The sequence below is a fragment of the Labeo rohita genome, chromosome 4 (assembly GCF_022985175.1).
Source record: "Labeo rohita strain BAU-BD-2019 chromosome 4, IGBB_LRoh.1.0, whole genome shotgun sequence".
In the NCBI taxonomy this organism is placed as follows: Eukaryota; Metazoa; Chordata; class Actinopteri; order Cypriniformes; family Cyprinidae; genus Labeo; species Labeo rohita.
In genome coordinates this window covers 8,386,940-8,409,799 of record NC_066872.1, presented here as the reverse complement: position 1 = coordinate 8,409,799, position 22,860 = coordinate 8,386,940, and the positions used below count along the sequence as shown (strand labels likewise).

Below are 22,860 nucleotides of genomic sequence, written 5' to 3'. Positions count from 1 at the left end.
AATACCTGAGACCAGACTGTGTATCTCTAGTCTTGAAGTGTCCTCGCCAAACCGTAGACGTGTGACTCTTCATAGATGAACAGCTGGACTCTGGTTCTGATCTCTTCTGATGAACTGGACTAAAACACAGAGATTAAAGTTAATCTTTTAAATTACTGTATGTAACAAATCAAAAATACATTTATCATGATCAAAATCACTTTAAACAGCACTTTATAATCATTTCATACACTGTTTATACAGAAATTGTGAACTGAACTGTGATAATATATGACAATGTTAAACGTTCAGTTCCTGTTTCCTGTCATTGTATGTTGACACATGCTGTGTTCAGAATGACACACTAACTTATTGTTTACTGTCCAGTACACAGTACATACTGCCTACTACTTTTAAAGAATAGTGTGTGAAACAGTAAACAATAAACAACAAACAACATTTTAGAGTCGTATGCTACAGTGTTGTCACATGACAAACAGTGAACATTAATTCAGCACAGCTAAGTGTAAATAGTTGCTAGGTGACATTTATTTATACATCATTACTGTAGTACATTATAAAAGAGTATGTAATAACATATTCAGCGTAAATTAGCACATTTATTAAAATTATTAAATGAATGCCGCCTGGAACAAAGGCTTCCTACACCTACCGCTAACCATAGCCAATAAACACTTCATTATTAATTAGCCATTACACAAAGCAAATAGGGATTTAATTGTAAATAGTGACTCCATTTCTTTGTAGAGATTGAATTCTGTTTACTTAAGTTCATCTGTTGTTCATTCAGTTTCCTCATTTATCCTTGTGTATTTAAACTCTGAGTTCTGTCTGTTTATTGATCCGTGTTGTTGATAGTAATGTGGTTGTTGATACGTTGTTTACTCCTGCATGTTTAGAGTCTTGTTGTAATTAAACTCTTTGTTTCTTTGAATGTACTGAGTTGTGTGTTTACTGCAGTCACCTACTCCAAAAGTCTACTATTGAAGGAGTGGAATCCTGGATCGATCTTGGACTTCATAATACTAGTAATTATAATTTCTTGTGTTATTATTAACCTCTTAGATTGTTTGATGATTGAAGAAAGTAAGGAGGTAAAACATATATTAGTAGTTATAGACTATGGTAAGAATGGAATTTCTTTTGGATTCCAAGCTTTTGGATTCATGTCGTTGAAGCCCATACATACAGGTTTATTTTCTTCACTTTTAATCCATTTTTTCGTAAATGTAAATACATTTGTATTTGAGCATCTGCTCCATACAGCGGGAGTTACAGAGTTACAGAGCTGTGGCATATTGTGGCAAGAGTCAGATTTCACTGATCACGCAAAGACGCGCTTTCTGTGTGAGTGCTTTGGGTGTAGAGCCTGGTTTGTATTTGCAGTGTCAGCACGAGCGCAATGGTGATGGCAAAAATGACGTGAATATTGAGGAAACGATGGCGGATGGAGGATCTGGTTTTCAAGTAAAGTAAAAGACTGCTTGTTAAACCAGAGAAGGTAAACATATTGGTATTCTTGTACAAAAAAAATGTGTCTGTTTTGTCAATTGGTCACAAATTGCCACAAACTTAATATTTTTCTTTTCCCAAATCCTCACCGTCTCACCCTTTAATTTCACAGGTTTATTTTCTTGTCATTCACTTGTAATCCATTTCTTATCTCTTACTGTGATAAATTGCGGGTGGGAAATAAAAGATTTTGCGGCAATAAATTAAGAATTTGTTAATACTATGTATTAATTTCGTTCCCTCATTTAAAAAAAAAAAAAAAAAAACTAATAAATCGTAGAAACGAATTAACAAGTTCTAGAAATGAATTACGTCCTGTTCATGTCCTGCATGGTTTTCTTTGTGCAAAAAAAAAAAAAAACACACACACATGCAAAGCACTGTCACAGTCAGCCAGTTTAGTTTTACTTTTCTTTTTGTTTTCATTTTGAAAAGCTTGTTATCTTTGCTGTTTATCTCATGTTATGCTACAGAGGCTATCTTTTATTTTTATTTTTTGTTATTTATTTGATACCTCAGTGTTTGCTAAATGTTCTGTAATTTATTAGTTGGTATATAACACAGCATGTGGCATTTTTGTTAATACGTTTTTGTTAATTTATTTGCTTTTGTTAATAAATGTTATGTAAGCTCATTTGTCATTGTAGTCTACTCTTTTTAATTTTGTTTGCTTTTTAATTAAGAATAACAATTAATCCAAAAAAAAGTTAAAGTTAAAGGTGTACAGATGTAAGCAAAACAGACCATTTTCTTGTAAAACGTGACAACAAGATTGCGAATTTGAAAGTGAATGCATCCGAAGCTCGGCTTATAACTGTCACACCCCTGGACTCTTTAGTTGGTTTCTACCATCATTTCCCCCTGCAGCTCTGTGTGTTTTGGTATCTCCCTCATTGTCTGCACCTGTGTTTGTAATCAGTCTGTGTGTATATATAGTGTGTGTTTCCCCTTTTCGTTTGTCAGATGTTAATGTTACCTCCCTGTGTTTCCAGTGTTTCCAGTGTTTCCAGTGGATTATTAAAGACATTTCGTTTCATTACGTCGTTGTTAGTCTGTTCCTGCCTGAAGCGTGACAGAACGTCCGACCAACAGTTTTTTTTTTTGCGTGTTCCCCCCCTGTTTTGTTTATCGTTCGTTTTCCAGTCTTTTGTTTCCGTTGTGTGTTTAATATGTATCACATCCGACCAGAATTCATCCTCCTCCAGCTGAAGCAGGGGGATTTACCGCCTGAGGGATATACCATCATGTTCCAGCTTGTAGCTCACACCACCAGCTACCCGGACGACGCGCTTTATGCGTTTTATGCGTTTTATGACGCCAGCCTCAATGCGTCATGCAGAGCGCCGTTGTCCGAAGACGGCCCTCGAGCGGATTTCGCCGCGTTTGTGGAGTGGACACTGGCGAGAAACCGATCCTCGTTCCCCGCCTGTTCCATGGATAATCTCGCCAGTGCCACTCCAGACCCAGAACCCAGCCAGCCACCCCGACCCGCGGAATACCAGCCAGAGCCCACCGATGACGGAGAGCTACAGCCCGCCGCGACCAGCGTGCCATCGCTGAGAGGAGCGACAGAGCAGCTGTTCACCACGGAGCCTGAGTTGCACGAGCCGTCAGATCAGGTGCGTGAGCCGGCCACAATGACCGCGATGGTGGAGGGGTCAGTGGAAAATGAGAGTGCTGAGGACAGCATTACCCACTGCACCACCGCTGAGGGTGAGCAGAATTGGATTTTGGGACATTTGACGATGAACGATATACCTGATAATTCTGAGGATGTTAATACTGGACTCTCTGTAATTTCCGAACTATCTACCTGCTCTGATTACCCACCCTCCCTCAGTCTAAGAACCATAATGTTTCAGCAATGCCACCACTGCTGCCTGTCAGTCCCTCTGCTCACCCTCAGCTCACCATCTGTGCGGTGGGTTCGCCGCAGGTCTGCCAGTCACCATCGGCGTCATGGCTGGAGGATCCCTCATCTCCGCCTTCAGCCTCTGAGTCCTGGACTCCACCTCAGCCCTCCGACTCTGCGGCTCCACCCCATCTCTCAGCTCCCTCGTCTCCACCATCGCCCGTCGGTCCACCAGCTCCACCGGGCTCCATTGTCCTTTCGGCTCCGCTGTCTGTCGTCATCCCACCTTCGCCTCAGGATTCTACTCCTCCGGCTGTGCCTCGTCGCTCCATCCCACCGGCTCCGTGGAACTCCTCCATCCCTCTGGTACAGCCTCAGTCCTCTGTCGCTCCAGCTCCGCCGCGGACCTCCGGATCTCCGTCTCCGCCTTGGTCGCCAGAGCCTTGGGCTCCGCCTGGGCCCTCCGGATCCTCGGTGTGTCGCCAAGGATCATCGGCTCTCCGTCTCCGCCTTGGGCTCTACCACCACCTGCTTCACCTCCGTCGGTCGGCCCCATGGAGTCGCCAGCCTTTCCAATCTGTCTGTGTGTATATATAGCGTGTGTTTCCCCTTTTCGTTTGTCGGACGTTAACGTTACCTCCCTGTGTTTCCAGTGTTTCTTGTGGATTATTAAAGACATTTCATTTCATTACGTCGTTGTTAGTCTGTTCCTGCCTGAAGCGTGACAATAACATAGCAAAAGTGAACTCAAGTCACAAATTCAGAATATAAATAATGCTAGCCTACTGATGAAAATGAAGGGGTTGAATGTTAACCACTCATTACTGTTTATTTAATCCTAACAAATAAGTTCTTGTTTAAAAACTAGCTTTCCAAACAAAAGTACATATATCGGTATCGGCCAAAATGAGATGAAAATTATCAGCATATCAGATATCGGAAAAAAAAAAATATCATGCATCCCTAGCCATAATCATATTTTTATACAAATGTTATACCTGAGATCAGGCCGTGAATCTCCACTGTTAAACATTATTGGTGGATTCATAGACCAGTCACTCTTCATAGACACACAGCTGGACTCTGGATATGATCTCTTCTGATCAACTGATCTATGAGGTTAAAGTTCATCCTTTAAATTACTGCAACAAATCAACTACACATTTATCATTATCAAATTCACTTTAAATAACACTTTATAATTTTTTATTTACTGTGTTTATATAAAATATGTGAGCTGAAATGCAATAAAATACACAATAATAATATAAATGTCATGTTATAATCAAATGTTATACCTGGGATCAGGCCATGAATTTCCACTGTTAAACATTATTGGTGGATTCATAGACCAGTCGCTCCTCATAGACACACAGCTGGACTCTGCTTCTGATCTCTTCTGACGAACTGATCTAAAACAAAACAGATTTAATTCTTTATGATGACAATCATATTAATATGTGTCATCATACCCATGTCTAGTGAGAACAACAAAAACATGAATGGGGCAGTTTGCCATGCCAAACATGAGCCAATAGCATGCAGGAGAGCTTACGTGGGTCCATAAATACATTTTATTAGCCTTTTATTGACAGGGAGTAAAATCTTTCCGTGCTATGGGCATATGCCACTGCACATGTCATCGTTATATGCGCATGACACTGGACCCGGCACAGCTATAAATGCATGGCACTCGACATGTCATCACTACATGCACATGGCACTGCCAGCTGCCACTCCACATCGCATGTTAACAGTGACATACTAGACATAAACAAAGACTTCACAGATAAAGAAAACAACAAATATACAGACTAAAAATACGTGACTGACGCCTCTTACTGTAAAAGTATGGTTGAACTATTATATTAGGTTAACCATAGGACTTGGCTAAGGGACTGTATTACCCGCGATGTAAACAGCATTTGAAGTTTATCATGAATAAATTTTACATAAAGTAGGGCCTACATACAATAAAATAGGCCAACAAGAAATCATTTTTATTTATCCCACAGTCTTGTAAGTCCATTAACTAATCTTTTCCCCTGTAATATTTGTATATAATAAGTAATAATAATAATAATAATAATAATAATTATTATTATTATTAGCCTATTGTTATTGGTTATATTTTTATATTCGTTTATATTCGTTTCTACCTTCATTTCGATCTCTTAACGTTCCGAATACTTTTGTAAATAATAGCCTACTGTAAAAGCATGACATGCCAATGAAGGTTTGTTTAGGCTGACTCAAATTTTTACCGGAATGCAGTTTAAATTTAACATATATTTAATTTTACTTCGACTAATTAATAGACTATAAATATAAATACTATAGTGTTTCGTTCAGAAATTAATCATTTGCATAGCTTTAAAAACGTTATTGGCATAAATGTCAGACTTTTACAAAATATAGCCCTAACCAGTTAATAATAATAAAAAAAAAATTATAATAAATTGATAACTGGTTAGGGCTATATTTTATAATAATTGTTTTTCGCTTTACTGTATATGCTAGTATTTGATATATTTTGCAAATACTGTAAACGCCTGACAGTGATACCAGTAAAGGTTTGATTTTACGATTTATGCCCGTGTGTGACGATAAATGAGTGTGTTTTCAATTACAAATTAAACTATGTGAATAATTAATTCTTCAATGAAACACTATATAGTATTTATAATTACACTCTATTAATTAGCCGAAATAAAATAAAATAGATATGTTAAATTCAACCTTTAAACTGCATTTGGTGGAGGATGGGAGATGCAGTCCGGAGTGTGGTGCAACAGTCAGAGTGTGTAGGTGAGGTGAGAGTGACATCTGGTGGTGAGCGGACAACAGGACACCGACCAGATTCGTGACAGCATTCCAGTAAAAATTGTGGAGCATTTACAGTAGGCACATTTAGCCTACATTCAGAACGTTAAGTAAAAAGATCGAAATGAATATAAACGAATATAAAAATATAACCAATAATAATATTTTAATAATAATAATACTAAAACAAATGATGATGATAATAATAATATATAAATATTACGGAAAAAGACGATCAGTTAATGGACTTACAAGTGGGTTGAATAAAACTGTTTTCTTGTATGCCTTTTTTTAATTGATGTACTTTATGTAATTTTTTTTCATCATATATGCCAATAAATATTAGACAAACATCTCATCTATAACATAAATTACTCAAAGTACCTGCATCCTGTAGAAAAATCTTCATCTCCTGATGTTTGTGTTTCATCCATGATGGATCTGATCAGTTTGACCTCCACTGACTCTAGATGGAAGAGACAAACAATCACAGAAACTAAGCTGATCAAACATTTATCCGTCTTATTTCGGTAGTAAGTTATTTTCTGTCGATGTCCGAGAATTTTGAAGGATCAGCCGCTACAGTTAAATAACTAAAATAATAACAGCAAACAGAAAACTATGTGTTACAAACCAGTGTGTTCATGCGTATAATAATGAATTTAATTTAATAAAGTACAGAGTAATATCAAGCAGTATAACATACTGTTTGTACAGCTAAATAACAAATTGACACCAAACAAATGACAGCGGAATCCTCGCGCGTTCTTACACTAAAAATAATAAGGTGCATATTTCAGCCGAATAAGACTTAGATAAATACATTATGAGCCGCTTCCACTGAAATACATCAGGTTTGTGACATGTTAAATCAAATGCTGTTTGGAGTTTTGAAGAATCATAGCATGAAACGGACAACAAACAATGTTCATTTGCTTTCGGGTGAGAAATATCACACATACCGATTCACATTTCCATCAAGTAGATACACACAAATCCTGCCTAAGGATAAATCTCAATAAAGATTTAAAGGTACTTTGTGTTGTAAATCATCGATTGTGTCTGTTTAAAACGGCGACATCAAGTCTTTGGTTTCACTTTCATCTTTGACTAGAGCGGCCCGTTACGGGTTGCCAGATCTCGGGAAACAGAGACGTCTATATAATGTGCGTGATTATGAAAGGTATATTTGTAAGACGTTTATCCTACTCATCTGGAATACAGTGTATACACTGCGAAAAATTCAGCTTAAAATAATGAAGTTCAAAGGCTGCATTATATTTTAAAGTCAAATCAAAGTGTTCTACAAGTTATTTCTGTAGCGGACCACTGCCTTAACATAAGCGGAAGTGTCCCTGGATTCGGTTGTTGTTAGTTCTATCTAAATTTCCTCCAAAAATTATTAGCTTTGTTTCAATAAACCCTTAGGGTTACTACTGGTATGCCTTTTAAACAATTAAATAATCACACAGATTGTTAAGTTAAATATAGCTTGGACTAATTTACAGTACTTAAATCAAATAGAAAAAAAAAAAAAATGATTAAAATAAAATAAAATATATAATATAATACCACCCAGCAAAAACTCAATACTCAAAACAATGCCAGACGTCTAAATAACGTGAAAATTTGATTGAAAAGTGAAAAGACGTCTATAAAAAGACGTCCAAATTACGTAAATGTGGTTATAAATGTGGTTGTAAAGTGAAGGTTAAAAAGTTTTTCGGGCCAAATTTCAACCGCTAATTCATAATTTTATTTATCTCATATTCAAAATAAGACAATTTACAAAACAGTACTAAAAGATTTATTGACACATTAAATACATCTTTCAAGTAAAAAACACTTTCCTGATCACAAATTAAGCCTGCATTTGATTAAACATACTGTGAAAACAGTAATATTATGAAATATAACTATGTTTTCTATATGAATACATTGTGAAAGGTCATTTATTCATGTGAACTACATTTTCATAAATTTTCAAATTAATTACTTTAATTACATTAATGACTTAGCCTCATGTCACTCCAAATCCATAAGAAACTTTTGTGCAGAATGCAAATGAAGATATTTTTAACAGATGCCTTGTGTATGCAAAAAAAACCAGCAACAACAACAATAAAATTACGTCTTTATTCACAAATGATGCATCTCCAACACATTTTCACAAAATCATCATAAAATGGTCAGACAGCTCTCACACCAACACAACACTGATGCATCATGGTGCTCTTGTGAACATTTTTTGTGTGTGTGTGTGTGCACCTGGTATTCATCACGTTATGGGGACCAAATGTCCCCACAAGGATAGGACATTTGTGAGGTCCCCATGAGGAAACAGGGTTATAAATCATGCAGAATGAGTTTTTTTCAGAAAGTAAAAGTGTGCACAGTCTCCTGTGAGGACTAGGTTTAGGTGTAGGGCGATAGAAAATACGGTTTGTACAGTGTAAAAACCATTACGCCTATGGAATGAACCCATAAAACATGTAAACCCAACATGTATGTGTGTGTGTGTGTGTGTGTGTGTGTGAATAAAACTGCAATGTTTTTTGTGCAAATAAACCATTCACATCATAAAATTAAGGTTAAACAACTGGAGTCACATGGATTACTTTAATGCTGTTTTTACTACCTTTCTGAGGCTCGAAAGTGGTAGTTACATAAAGTGTGAAACAGAGGGACAGAAATTTCTCAGATTTCATTAAAAAGATCTACATTTATGTTTCAAAGATGACCAAAAGTTTTACAGGTTTGTAAAGACATGAAGGTGAGTGCTGAAAATGTTTGGTTTAACTAACACATTAGTTAATCGGTTTCCTCAGGGGCATCAGTAGATCTCTGTCTGATCTCTGATCTTCTGCTTCTTCTGCTCCTTCCACCATCACAATCCTGGATTATTGAGCCACTGAGAAACAAAAGTTTCCACTTTAAATGCTTGGTAGCACTTTACTAACATGAGTTCAAAGTCTTTCTATCATGACTTCATGAATGATCAACACTTTAATTACATTTATATTTAATAATATTTTTATACGTAAAAAGTTGTGAAGAGTTTGGATAATGCACTTAAATAATATAATATTATTATTATATAATATTATGTTTGCTCTATACCTTTACATAATTTTAGAAATGACTGTGGCTCAATTTGTGTAGTATGAGTGCTATTACTGGTATGCTTACGTCATTGTATTTTAGTAAGTAAAATATATTTATATATGCACAATCATATACAGCAGAGCTGATCAAGGTAAGTGATCAAGCAGGACTGGGTTCACATATTGGATCCTTTGCCCATACCTTGAATTTACATCACAGAGATGAATGTCAGTCTGTCAGATATCTCAACTGCTGGGAAAAATCAGAAAAACTCTTGGCTTTTTCAGCTGCAGCTCAGTGTCTGCTCATAGTTTTCAGAAAATATTTCAAAAAGAAGATCAACAACAGATGTATTAGTAATTAATGAAGTGGAAAAGGTCATTAAAATGAAAGAGACAGTGGTAATAATATTTTTTACACTGAAGAAAAGATAATATCACAAAATACAAAAGTCAGTCATCAGAAACATGAGGATAAAATAGAAGGAATGATCATATCAAGACTAAATCATCTACATGTTTGTTCTGGGAAACAGTGATAAGTGTTTGCACTGTGGCATTAAAGAAAACGCTGAGCACATAATAAAGAACTGCATTAGATACAAAGAGGAACGAAGCAGATTAAGGGACAAAAGTTCAGTAGAAGAACTGGGCTTTTATTTTGGTCTGGTGATGTGACGTCATAAAGCTGCGTCTGTTGTGGTTCTGCTGAAGAAAGGATTTTGTTTCAAACCATTTAAAGTGATTAAATAAATGCAAAATTCAGTTTTATAATGTTTGCAAGCTGTGTGAAATGCTAAATTATTATGGCATATAAGTAATGTTCTATCAAACGAGGACCGTTATTTTTGTGAGTGAGCACATCCACAGATGAATAAAAGAAAAGATGCGTCTCTTCTCTCCTCTATATCGCAAATCATTTCATAGTAAACACGAATTCAGTCACTGGTGAGTAACCCCAACAAACATGAGACGTCCACCCGACGTGCAGATCATGTCTATATTCCGACAAAGACGTTGAAATGACGTCGTTTGGACGTCGTTTGCTCAGTGGGACGTTATGATGATTCATTGACTGGAATCTCTCAAAACACTGACGAAACCTTCAATGACACAGTTAAATGTCAAGGTAAACAAGCAGATCAATTTGCTTGTTTTATGCAAAAACTAACAAAATGTGTTTTTTCATAAAACAAGACATAATATTTGAAGTCATTTTACTTGTCAATGCATCTTGAATCAATAATTTAACTCTATCTGTGTTCTGATCATCTTTATGAATCTGATCCAGGTGTAGCCTTATACTACAACAACAACAACAAAATCGTTTTCAGCTTTTTGTTTAAAATGTCTTTTTTCATTTTTTTTTTTAAATTAAATGTAACCACATTCAGATGTTGATTAAAAAATAACACATGAAAATAAAAGCAAATGCTGTTTCTTTATTTTGACATATTGCATGTTCATACACTGCTGTTCATAAGTTTGGGATCAGTAAGATTTTTAATGTTTTTAGAGACATTTCTTCTGCTCATTTAGGCTACATTTATTTGATCAAAAATACAGAAAAGCAGTAATCTCGTGAAGCAAGATTTATTTATATATATATATATATTATGGAATGTCCCCATTTTTTATTAAATAAAATATTTTTTATTCATGTGATACAAAGCTGAATTTTCAGCATCATTACTCTAGTTCACATGATCCTTCAGAAATCATTCTGATTTATTAACAATATGCTGATTTATAATATTAATATTTTGTTGGAACAAGTGATATTTTTTTTCGCAATTCTTTAATGCATAAAAATTAAAAGAAACAGCAATTATTTAAAACAGAAATCAAACTTTTCTAACAATGCAAGTCTTTACTGTCACTTTTTTTTTTTAAATTTAACACATCCTTGCTGAAAACAATTATTAATCCCTTAAAAAAAAGAAACAATTTATTGACCCCAAACATTTGAAACGGTAGTGTATTTTATTACAGAATATTTATTTTAATATTTACTTATTTATTTTAATATTTTTATTCATCAAAGAATCCTGAAAAAAAAAAATATCAAAGGTTCCAAAACATTTTTTAGCAGCTGTTACGACCTTGATGGAAATTTTGTCTAGGAATTTAAAAGGAGTAACATTGAGATGACCGACAGAAAAAAGCTTAAAGTAAAAGTGGCATAGAAATGCAGGACATGAAATTAGCACCGCAAAAGATTTATTGCTCCCAAAACCATGAGTATTTACAAACATTTAAGAACACAAAGTAATAAACAATAATAATTTGTATAACCAAGACAAACGGGAGAGGGAACTGAAAGTGGCGCTAGAAAATCAAAGAAATAAATATAACAAAAAGAACCCCACTGTCTCCTCCCGGTCCTCTAAATAAGAAAACAAAAATATGAAAAGAAAAAGTCTTCAGCGCAAATACGCCCTGAACTTACACTAACTAAAAAACACAAAAATACACATTTAGCGCACTTCACTAAACTAGTGTGTCTAATACATAAAAAAAAAACCTACGTGCAAGGTATGTATGTCACGTGACTTACTAGGCTGTTCCACGTCTCCGTTGTCTGTAAGTCAGCACAAGTTTGAGTGGAGCATAAGCGGGCTAAAAGGATCAAAGACACACGACGTTCGTCAAGAACACAGGTGTCACAAATGCCAAAACTTTACACAGATCATTTCAACAAATCTCACGCTAGCCTCGTAAGCATTAAAAGTAGTAGCAGATAAAACGGACACGACAAAACAACCAGTGACACGCCAAGTCAAACAGCTGAGATCTTCCAGTTGCTGCTTCCGTTTTAAAGGTGACCAATGATGATTGACAGCCACGTCAGCCAATAGAGTTCCGAAGGTAGGCAGTACCTAGAAGCGCTAAAAAAGACAGAGAACAAAAAGAAGAACATACACAAGAAAAACAGTGTACGGTTCGTAACAGCAGCAAAAACATTTTTCAACATTAATAATAAATCAGCATATTAGAATGATTCCTGAAGGATCATGTGAAACTGAAGACTGGAGTAATGATGCTGAAAATGTAGCTTTGATCACAGGAATAAATTCTTTTAAAGTGTATTAAAATAGTAAACCATTATTTTAAATTGCAACAATATTTCAGAATATTACTGGTTTTGTCTGTATTTTTGATCAAATAAGTGCTGCTTCAGTGAACATGAGAAACTTTATCTGACAGGGAAAGAATTAATTAGGGTTTTATCTAAGCTGTGCGGGACAGTGTTTCCTGTATATTTTTATATATTTTATATTTTTTGATGTCTCTTGCTTTGTGCTTTGAAACTTCACACAAAGAGGAAATCTTACAGTTCACGTGAGAATTCACACCGGAGAGAAACCTGTAAACAGTGCGGAAAAAGTTTCACTCAAAAAGTAAGTCTTACATACCACATGAAAATTCATACTGGAGAGACACTGTACACCTGCCAGGAGTGTGGAAACAGTTTCACTGAGAAAAGAAGCCTCGAGATCCACATGAGAATTCACACCGGAGAGAAGCCGTACACCTGCAAAGAGTGTGGAAGACGTTTCATTCGAAGAGAAGACCTGAAAAGCCACGTGAGAGTTCACACTGGAGAGAAACCGTTCACCTGCCAACAGTGTGGAAAGAGCTTCACACAAAAAGAAAATCTCACGACTCATGAGAATTCACACAGGAGAAAAGCCGTTCGTATGTGTATTCAATGTGGCAGTAGTTACAGAAGTAAAGCAAACTTTAATTGCCACATGAGGAAACACTGGAAAACTGTTTTAAATGTCATCAGTGTGGAAGGAGTTTCAGATACAGGCGACTCCTCACACTAGACACAAACTTTCACACTTGCCCCTTGTGACTCTGCCTCAGGCGTCCCGAATCCCAGCTCTGACTTGGCCCTCGGAAAATCATGATTCACTAAAACGTTTGTATTAAAATAAATTCTAAATTTAAGAAAAATCACACTTATTGCCGATCTTAATAATTTGAATAATTGCATGTGTTGTAAAATAGGTGTAATGTTTTCATGAGAAGTTCAAATGTGTGTATAAAAATGAATAATCTACACAATTATTAGTGAATGAGACTCATTGTATTTCTCCTTTACTCCTACGTGTTTGTTTTCTGTTTTGTTTCTTTCTTTGTTTGATCTCTTTATGTTTTCAAATGCTGCTGCAATGATATCCTGCCTCAACTACACCTCGTTACTGTAATCAGTCCTGTGACAGAGATAAAAAGAGTTATATTTTGAACATCATTTATTCATCAGACATTCCTCATTAAAAGAAGAAAAAAAGAGAAGAAAATCAGAAGAAAATGTGTGCATTTTTTTTTTTTTTTTTACTGAAAATGTGTTGTGAAATGGTTAAAGTTTCTCCTGGATTGAGTATGTTGCATGTTGTGTTGTAGTTTTTGGATCAGTTTCAGTTCTTTTTGAACAGTACTATGTGGAATTAGAAGTTGCAAGAACACTACTATTTGTTAAACACTTGAACAATTTACCTTAAATAAAAAAAAAAAAAAAAAAAAAAAAGTTTGTTTAATTATTAAATACTAAATGAACATGGGTTAAAAGCAGTAAGTGTCAGGGATTGGCCAGGCTCTAACCCCAGTCACACCCAGCGATCACAATCACCAGAGTATTAATTATCTCACACCTGCACCTCATCACCAGCACCCTTTATAAGCGCACACCGCACAACAGTCATTGTCCGGGCTCATCCTTATGATACGGACTCATTGTGCTTCTCTCTACGAGTTCACAAACCTAATACTTACCTGTCATGACTTACCTGTTTCTCCTGTGTTCTAGTCCTGTCATCCTTGTCTCCCAGTCCTGTCAGCGGTGTGTGTTCAGCCATCCTCATCTACCTGGATCATCTGCAAAAGGGAAAAGATTATTCGTCAGTGCTGTATCAAAATGATTCCATTCAAGTCTTCAAGAGTTTACTCACCTGTCAAGCCTCAACCGTCTTCATCTCACCTCTGTGTTATTTCAATAAACTGTTTAACGATTTACTTACCTGCTGTTCCGTCTGTTTCTGTGGCAGAAGCCCGGACCAAAGAAAAGACATTGCAGCATGAGCACAGATGATCCTTTTCAAGAGCTAGTGGATTCACTTCGCAGGGTTTTGCTGCGCCCAGCCGCCACCATATCACCTCCGACAGCCGGCGAATCATCACCCTCACCGAGCACTTCTTCACCTCCGGTTCCGTCTAGTCCCATGGCTCGACCGGCGCCCTACTCTGGCCGGGCGGAGGAGTGCAACGGATTTCTGTTACAATGTTCTCTAATTTTCACCATGCAGCCAATGCAATACCCAGCCGATCAATCTAAAATTACTTTTATCACTTCTCTACTCTCAGGTTCAGCTTTACAATGGGCAGGAACTCTCTGGCTCCAAGCCGGGCCAGCTACTCAATCTATCCAGACTTTCATTGCTCATTTCAAAGAGGTCTTCGGTCAGTCTAACACGGCCATTTCAGCGGGAGAACAACTCTACCATCTCAAGCAAGGTACTATGTCAATTCACGAAAATTCCCTGAAATTCAGAACATTGGCCGTTGCGAATGGATGGAACGAGCGATCACTATTAACCACCTACCGGCTAGGCTTGGAGCCCAAACTTCGCTTACTACTGGCTGCACATGATGATCATCTAGGATTGGAAAAATTCATCCAACATTCCATCCGATGTTCAGATCGTATGACATCCTATCTCCCCGAAGATACTGCACTCCTCCGTCTACCAGAACCACATTCCCCTCCAGAACCAGCCACCGAACCCATGATTCTCGATTCTGGTAAACTGTCATCTACTGAGCGGCAGAGGAGGCTGACCCGGGGTCTCTGCATGTACTGTGGGACTAGTGGACATATGAGACTGAACTGTCCTTCACGACCAAGACGAGCTTGGGTGAGTGTCATTCAGTCAGAAACTGAAAAATTGCCTCCACTGACCACTAATGTTATGGTAACTACTGACTTGAACTCTGTTTCAGTCACAGCCCTCATCGACTCAGCTGGCAACTTCATCTCGGGAACCCTCTGCCGCCAGCTCAAGCTCCGCACTTTCGCCACGTCAACCAAGTACAAGATTCATTCAATAACTGGAGAACTACTTTCTCGGAAGCAAGTACAATGCCAATGTGACGTCATTCAACTTCAGCTCAGCTTACTTCATAAGGAGAAGATTCAGCTGCTGGTTCTGGAGGGCGCTACTGTTGACATCATCCTAGGGCGCCCGTGGCTGGTGAAGCATGATCCCATCATCTCTTGGGGCTCAGTAGAAGTATTACAATGGGGAAAGGATTGCACCAGCAATTGCTTCCCAGACCTACCTCAACCAGTCAAGAAAACCATTCCTGTCTATGTCACGTCTGTCGAAAGTCCACTGAGTAACCAGTCTGTCAACATTCCTTCCACATACTCAAACTTCAAGGACGTATTCTGCCCTAAGAGAGCTTCCCAGCTACCACCTCATCGGCCATGGGACTGCGCGATTGACCTCGTTCCCAATGCCTCGTTGCCCAAGGGGAAGATTTACCCGTTATCGCTTCCTGAGAGTAAGGCCATGGAGGAGTACATCCGGGAGGCTCTGAGTCAGGGGTAAATTTGTCCATCCACGTCACCTGCAGCTTCCAGCTTCTTCTTCATTTCCAATAAGGATGGAGGGCTGCGCCCTTGTATTGACTACCGTGTTCTCAACCATCAAACCATCAAATTCCGATATCCCCTTCCTCTCGTCCCGGCGGCCCTGGAACAACTCCGATCAGCTCAAATCTTCACTAAATTGGACCTCCGCAGCGCATACAACCTGATCAGAATACATGACCCCTACGTGGCATTCGTGACCCCTACTGGCCATTATGAGCATCAGGTCATGCCTTATGGGTTAGTAAACGCCCCCTCTGTCTTTCAAAACTTCATTCATGAAGTCCTCCGGGAATTCCTTCACCACTTCATCATCGTCTACATTGACGACATTTTGATTTACTCACAGAGTGAGGCCGAACATCACCATCACGTTGCGGAGGTCATGCAAAGGTTACGAGAGCACCAACTATATTTGAAGGCTGAAAAATGCTCATTTCACCAAAGTTCAGTTCAGTTCCTGGGATACGTCATCGATCGCCATGGGGTTCGCATGGATGAGGGGAAGGTAGATGCTGTTGTCTCCTGGCCCAAACCTAACTCTATCAAAGAACTTCAGAGATTCCTGGGATTTGCAAATTTCTATCGCAGATTTATTCAAGGTTTCAGCCACATCACAAATCCACTCACCAACCTCCTGAAAGGACATCCGAAAACCCTTAACTGGACAACCGAAGCATCTACCGCCTTTGAAACCCTGAAGAAGGCCTTTACCCAAGCCCCACTCCTGACTCATCCTGACCCAGATCTCCCTTTCGTTGTGGAAGTAGATGCATCAACCACTGGAGTCGGCGCCGTTCTCTCCCAAAATCATGGAACTCCTCCACGACTCCATCCATGTGCCTACTTCTCCAAAAAGCTCAGCATGGCAGAGAGGAACTACGACATCGGAAACAGGGAGCTATTGGCCATCAAACTTGCCTTAGAGGAGTGGCGACATTGGTTGGAGGGAGCCAACCACCCGTTTCAGGTAATCACGGATCACAAAAATCTGCAGTACCTTCGCGATGCTAAACGGCTCTGTCCTCGACAAGCCAGATGGGCCCTCTTTTTCACAAGGTTCAATTTCTCTATAACTTACCGTCCAGGATCAAGGAACGATCAAGAAAAGCAGATGCCCTCTCTCGTCTCTCTGAAGGTGAAACTAGTACTGAAACTCCTTCCTGCATAATCCCTGATCATCTGTTTGTTAGTCCAATAGATTGGACGGAACCTCCAGCCGTCGCCACTCCCGAACCCAGGATTCTTTTCAATCATGTCTTCCGTTATTACGGACTTCCTGAGGACATTGTATCAGATAGGGGTCCTCAATTCATATCCCGAGTCTGGAAGGCGTTCTTTAAACTCCTAGGTGTGACCGTTAGCCTCTCGTCTGGATACCATCCTCAGACCAACGGACAGACAGAGAGAAAAATTCAAGAGGTGGGGCGGTTCCTTCGTACTTTCTGTCATGGTCACCAGAACTCCTGGAACCAGTTCTTGGGTTGGGCGGAATATGCCCAAAATTCACTGCGGCAACCTTCCACGGGACTCGCACCATTCCAATGTGTTTTAGGTTTCCAGCCACCTCTCTTCCCGTGGAATGGAGAACCATCGGATGTCCCCGCAGTGGATCACTGGTTCCGGGAGAGCGAGAGAGTCTGGGATGCTGCTCACCACCATCTGCAGAGGGCAGTGAACAGATCCAAAGCTGTCACCGACCGAAGAAGAATCCCAGGTCCAACCTTCACTCCTGGTCAGAAGGTCTGGCTCTCCACTCGAGACATCCGCTTACGCCTGCCCTCCAAGAAGCTAAGTCCCAGATTCACTGGTCCCTTTACCATCCTTGAACAGGTAAATCCCGTCACATACAAACTTCAACTTCCACCTCAATACAGGATCCATCCTACCTTCCACGTTTCACTGCTGAAACCCTGTCACGAACCTCTGCTTCCCTCGACAGAGCCTGGCCATGAAGAGGAACCCCCTCCTCCGATGGTGCTAGAAGAAGGATTGATATACTCCGTCAAAGAGATTCTGTAGTCCCGGCATCGCGGTGGTCGTCTTGAGTACTTGGTTGACTGGGAGGGTTATGGACCAGAGGAAAGGTCATTGGTTCCACGTGATGACATCCTAGATCCCACTCTCATCTCGGAGTTTCACGCAGCTCACCCCGAATATCCGGCACCTCGAGGTAGAGGTAGACCACCTCGGTGCCGGAGGTTCCGGCCCTCAGGAGCGGGCCGTGGGGAGGGGGGTAATGTCAGGGATTGGCCAGGCTCTAACCCCAGTCACACCCAGCGATCACAATCACCAGAGTATTAATTATCTCACACCTGCACCTCATCACCAGCACCCTTTATAAGCACACACCACACAACAGTCATTGTCCGGGCTCGTCCTTACAATACGGACTCATTGTGCTTCTCTCTACGAGTTCACAAACCTAATACTTACCTGTCGTGACTTACCTGTTTCTCCTGTGTTCTAGTCCTGCCGTCCTTGTCTCCCAGTCCTGTCAGCGGTGTGTGTGTGTGTTCAGCCATCCTCATCTACCTGGATCATCTGCAAAAGGGAAAAGATCATTCATCAGCACTGTATCAAAACGATTCCATTCAAGTCTTCAAGAGTTTACTCACCTGTCAAGCCTCAACCGTCTTCATCTCACCTCTGTGTTATTTCAATAAACTGTTTAACGATTTACTTGCCTGGTGTTCCGTCTGCTTCTGTGACAGTAAGACATGATAAAATCACTAATTATAGATAGACAAATAGAAGCCAGGTGTGTGTCTATATATGTATGTGTGTTTATATATGTTGCCCGGTCAATTTGAAATAGGACAAACATGGTCAAAATTAGTTGAATCTGCTCTTTTTTTTTTTTTTTTTCTTTTTTTTTTATAACTATGGGTGTTATTATAGCAGTTGTAAGTGATAAAGAAACAAAGCCAAAAGACAACGAAGAATGAACAATTTCAGTAATTAAAGAAAACAGAGAGGACAAACAGACATTAAGTAAGTGTGCTGGAAGAGGATCCAGTTGACAGATAATAGATTTATATTTCTGAATGATGCAGGTTAAACTTATCAACAGTTGAAAGACTAAAAGTAGAGAAAGTTTAGGAGAGAAGGGATATAAACAACCACAGTCAACATTATGTGCAGATATTTGCTTATGAAGTTTAGTTTTTAAATAATCCATAAAAGTCTTACATTCAGTAGTAGAATACAAGTAAGATGGTAGAGATTGAGTAGACGGCAAGAGCTCTTAGTAAATAAGAGCAATCTAGTATTCCCTACACTTGTGCTAAATAAATTAATGTAAAATTCACATTTAGCCTTAGTGATAGCCTCCTTATAGTTTAACATATGTTCAGTATGACCAGTTTTGGCGTACAAACACTCAAGTCGATGGCCTAAAGCCTTAAGCAGGAACAATTCAGGGCAAGGTGCCAAAGGAGTAAACAAAACAGTTCAGGTTTTTCAGAGGTGCATAAACATCATGACCATGTCACCCAAATTTGCTAAAGAATATGGCAAGATCATTAGAGGTGATTGTTTAAAGATGAGACAGGATGAGCCTTTCAGTGCTTTATAATATACATATCATTTAGATATATACATATGTGACTTTACTATAGGTATTTTATGTAAGGAATAATTGATAACAGGGAGACTTTTTTTAGGTTGGGATGGTCAAAGTTGGTCCTGGAAAGCCACAGTCCTGCTCAGATCTTTCTTAAAAACTTAATCTTTAACAACAAATTCTTAATGAATTTGAAATATTCAACAATTCTTTTCAATCATTTGTAATATGAAGATCAAAATACTGGACTTTATTCATTAGAAACTAATACTAAAATACAGTCTATCGTATCGCTTTCATTTTTTTATTATTTTTACTATTGGACACCCTTTCTGTGGGGTTTGCAAATATTTGACCAATGAAACGTATTAAAAAGAGCTTGTTCCTAAACCTCGTACCTCCACTGGCTCCTCAAACTCATTACTCCACCAGTCTCTATGTAATGCCAACCCGTTCTCATCAAATTGCGTATAAATAACACGGCTTTACACTTCCCAATTGCGTGTAATACATACGCCAAAGTCCATTTTTGCGTGCATATGATACGGCAATCCTTCCCATTAACTTCAGTGGACAGCAGATGCGTACAAATACCACGCATCATCTTCTACGGCAGTGACGTCACCAGCGAGGCTCAGTTCGTTTAGTTAACCTGACGAGTTTACGCCTTCGAACAGGTAAGCAAGTGCAACAATCTCTTTTTTGCAATCAGATCACGGTGTTAATGGTACCGTTTTAATTATTTCAGTGTTTCTGCATCACGTTGCCTATAGAAACTGTAAAATATATTTTCTGCCTTATTTTGTGATTGGAAATAGTATATAAAGTGTAGTATATGAACAAATCATAAAATTGCCAATAGGAAAATACAGGAAAACACATTACAGAATTGAAATGATTGGTCATTGTCCAGCTGTGTATTTGATTTCTTAGCCAATGAATGGTAAGATATAAGAAAATAAATTAATAAAACCTGTCAATTAGACCAAAAATATAAATATATAAATAACATTTTGACATTTCTGTCCCCCTCACTCCTGCAGATCCATGATACAGTAGGGTTGGATTAACCTCCTATTCCCGGGATATTTGATTTCTAATTTAAACATGTATATAGTGCATTTTACCTAAAAGAAAATTAAGCACGATTTGGACCAGAGATTTTGTCTTTAGCAGAAAAACATCAACATGTTTACTGATGCCACATTTAAACATTTACTTTTTTTTTTTGTTTTAGTACAATGTCAAGTGGAAATAAGAGCAAAGTGGAAGCTGTTCTTCTGCTCGGGGATACATTTGTTGAAGAGATACAGGCAAGTTTTGTTCTTGTTATACACAAATGTGTAATAGTAAACTCATTAATGCCCATTTTTCACACAGCTATATTTTATTATGTGCTATGTCCATAAAGAAACATAAAACGGAGTCACAGATTCAGGAGCCTGAAGTCACAGGATCTAAAGTGACCTGGTGGAAGAGGGACCGTGATGGGCAGCGTGTGACCACTAGAAAACGGAGGAAAAAAGGTTCATCTGCTGGTTTGTGTCAGTCTCATAAAATGAATGTCAAATACATTTAATGAAGAGTAATGAGGTGTGATTTAGACTAGGTGCTGGTTTGACAGTGCTGTTGGTGCTTAATATTCTGTATACTTGCACATTGATAATGAAAACTACATTATTATGCCAAATACATTTTTTGATAGGTTTGATAGTTTCCATGTTGTGAATTTGCCAAAGGTTTTAGTGTTTATTTTTGTACATCTGGCAAAAATTTTGAAAGAATTGTTTTAATGTGTTTTTTTTTTATTTTTAAATCCAAACAGTTGGTACTTTTCCATGTGCTACACTGTAAAAAAAATTTCCGTAAAAAAACGGAAAAAGTACTGGCAGCTCATTACCTGGACTTTGTACCGTAAATTTACAGCCCGTTAATTTACAGTCTGCCACCGGTTAAAAAAACAGGACTTTTTCTGTTTTAATGGTATATTTATATATTTATATATACATAAAGCAAATAAATCCAGCACAATATACAAATTGAACATGGTTTATTTTTACTTCATGTAAACATTCTTAAAAGTGCATTCAAAGGCTTGTGTTTGCCTTAAGTGGGTTAGGACTAAACAATATCAAATACTCAATTCATCTAACAATGTGTCAACTCAGGCAAAATGGCTGTATTGTAAAAGACAGTTTAGCTTTAAACAGTAACAGACAGAATTAAAAAAAAAAAAAAAAAGAAAGAAAACATGAGCATCTGTACAATACAGGTGTTGCACTATAAAGTGGTCACAAAATTTAAACTTCAAGCTGTAAAACAGTCAAGACTCAAAACTTTTTTTCTTATAAGAGAAAACAATATTGTTTAGAGGGATAGTTAATTCAGTTAATTACTCATACCATTCCAAACCCATAAGGCTTTCATTCATTTGTAGAACACAAATTAAGAGTATCTGGGTACTTTCTGTCCCTCTATTGATTGTCTATGCAACTACCATTTTCAAGGTCCAGAAAGGTATAAAGTATGTGACTCCAGTGGCTTGACAACAGAATTTTGAAGTTCATTATAACAGAAATATCATTGAAGTGATGCAGTTCATTATATGGGATGTATTCTTTACCATTTAACTGAATGTTTAATGCAAGTGCCATTTTTTTTTCAATTTAAAAACTCAAATATTACATGGATTTTCAAAATTGTTCATGCAAGAGTCTTGGAGGAATGCACAGCCACTTGGTTGCCTTCATCTCAAACCACATTCAGGATTTCTTCAAAGGAAAATTCTAAAAGAAATGGATATGACAAAAAAATGAAATTAATTAAACTGAACTACAGAGTAATATGCAGGTTGGAGTGGAAAAGTTGTCATACAGTATTTTAAGTTCATTAAATCAACTGCAATCCATAATACTTTCCAATTGTTTACACATTGCTTAACTTACATTTCCAATAGTCTCCATTTGTGTTGGTCATATGAGCTTGTCAAATCAACTATGTCCTAAAATATACTTCATTATTTTCATCTAAATAAACAGCAACACGACCAAATGCTTCATACACTTTATGACATACGTGTTGCTTACTTCTGTATGAACTCCAGAGTAAGTGCCGCCTCCTCTGGGTATTTTGTAGCTCACAACCACAACAGGAAAGAAGATTTGTTCATTAACTTCTCAAACGACAGCAATCTTGAACTGCCCATCACCTTAAACAAAAAAGACATTACAAAATGACCATATACACGACAAGCATCTTTGAACACCTTTGAAGGTGTGTTCAGCAAACAACTTTATTCACATTATTGTAAAAGTCAACAGAATAAATGACTTAAAGACTCAATTTC

At 38.1% G+C, this 22,860-nt stretch overlaps 1 protein-coding gene across 6 annotated transcripts in view; it reads right to left on the bottom strand.

Moving 5' to 3' along the window:
• Positions 1-22,860, bottom strand: part of LOC127164128 (protein NLRC3) — a 551,968-nt gene that overhangs the window by 2,232 nt on the left and 526,876 nt on the right. For 2 of the 6 annotated variants that reach the window (XM_051107855.1, XM_051107853.1), the window contains exons 2-5: positions 6,572-6,653; positions 4,663-4,776; positions 4,363-4,476; positions 6-119 (exon numbers count right to left, since the gene is read on the bottom strand). In XM_051107855.1, coding sequence (XP_050963812.1) covers positions 6-119; positions 4,363-4,476; positions 4,663-4,776; positions 6,572-6,621 — 392 coding nt within the window. In that variant the 5' untranslated portion in view covers positions 6,622-6,653. Of the gene's footprint in view, positions 1-5; positions 120-4,362; positions 4,477-4,662; positions 4,777-6,571; positions 6,654-7,149; positions 7,286-22,860 lie in introns of those variants that run through there. The other 4 variants (XM_051107857.1, XM_051107856.1, XM_051107854.1 and 1 more) reach the window with 3 other exon arrangements.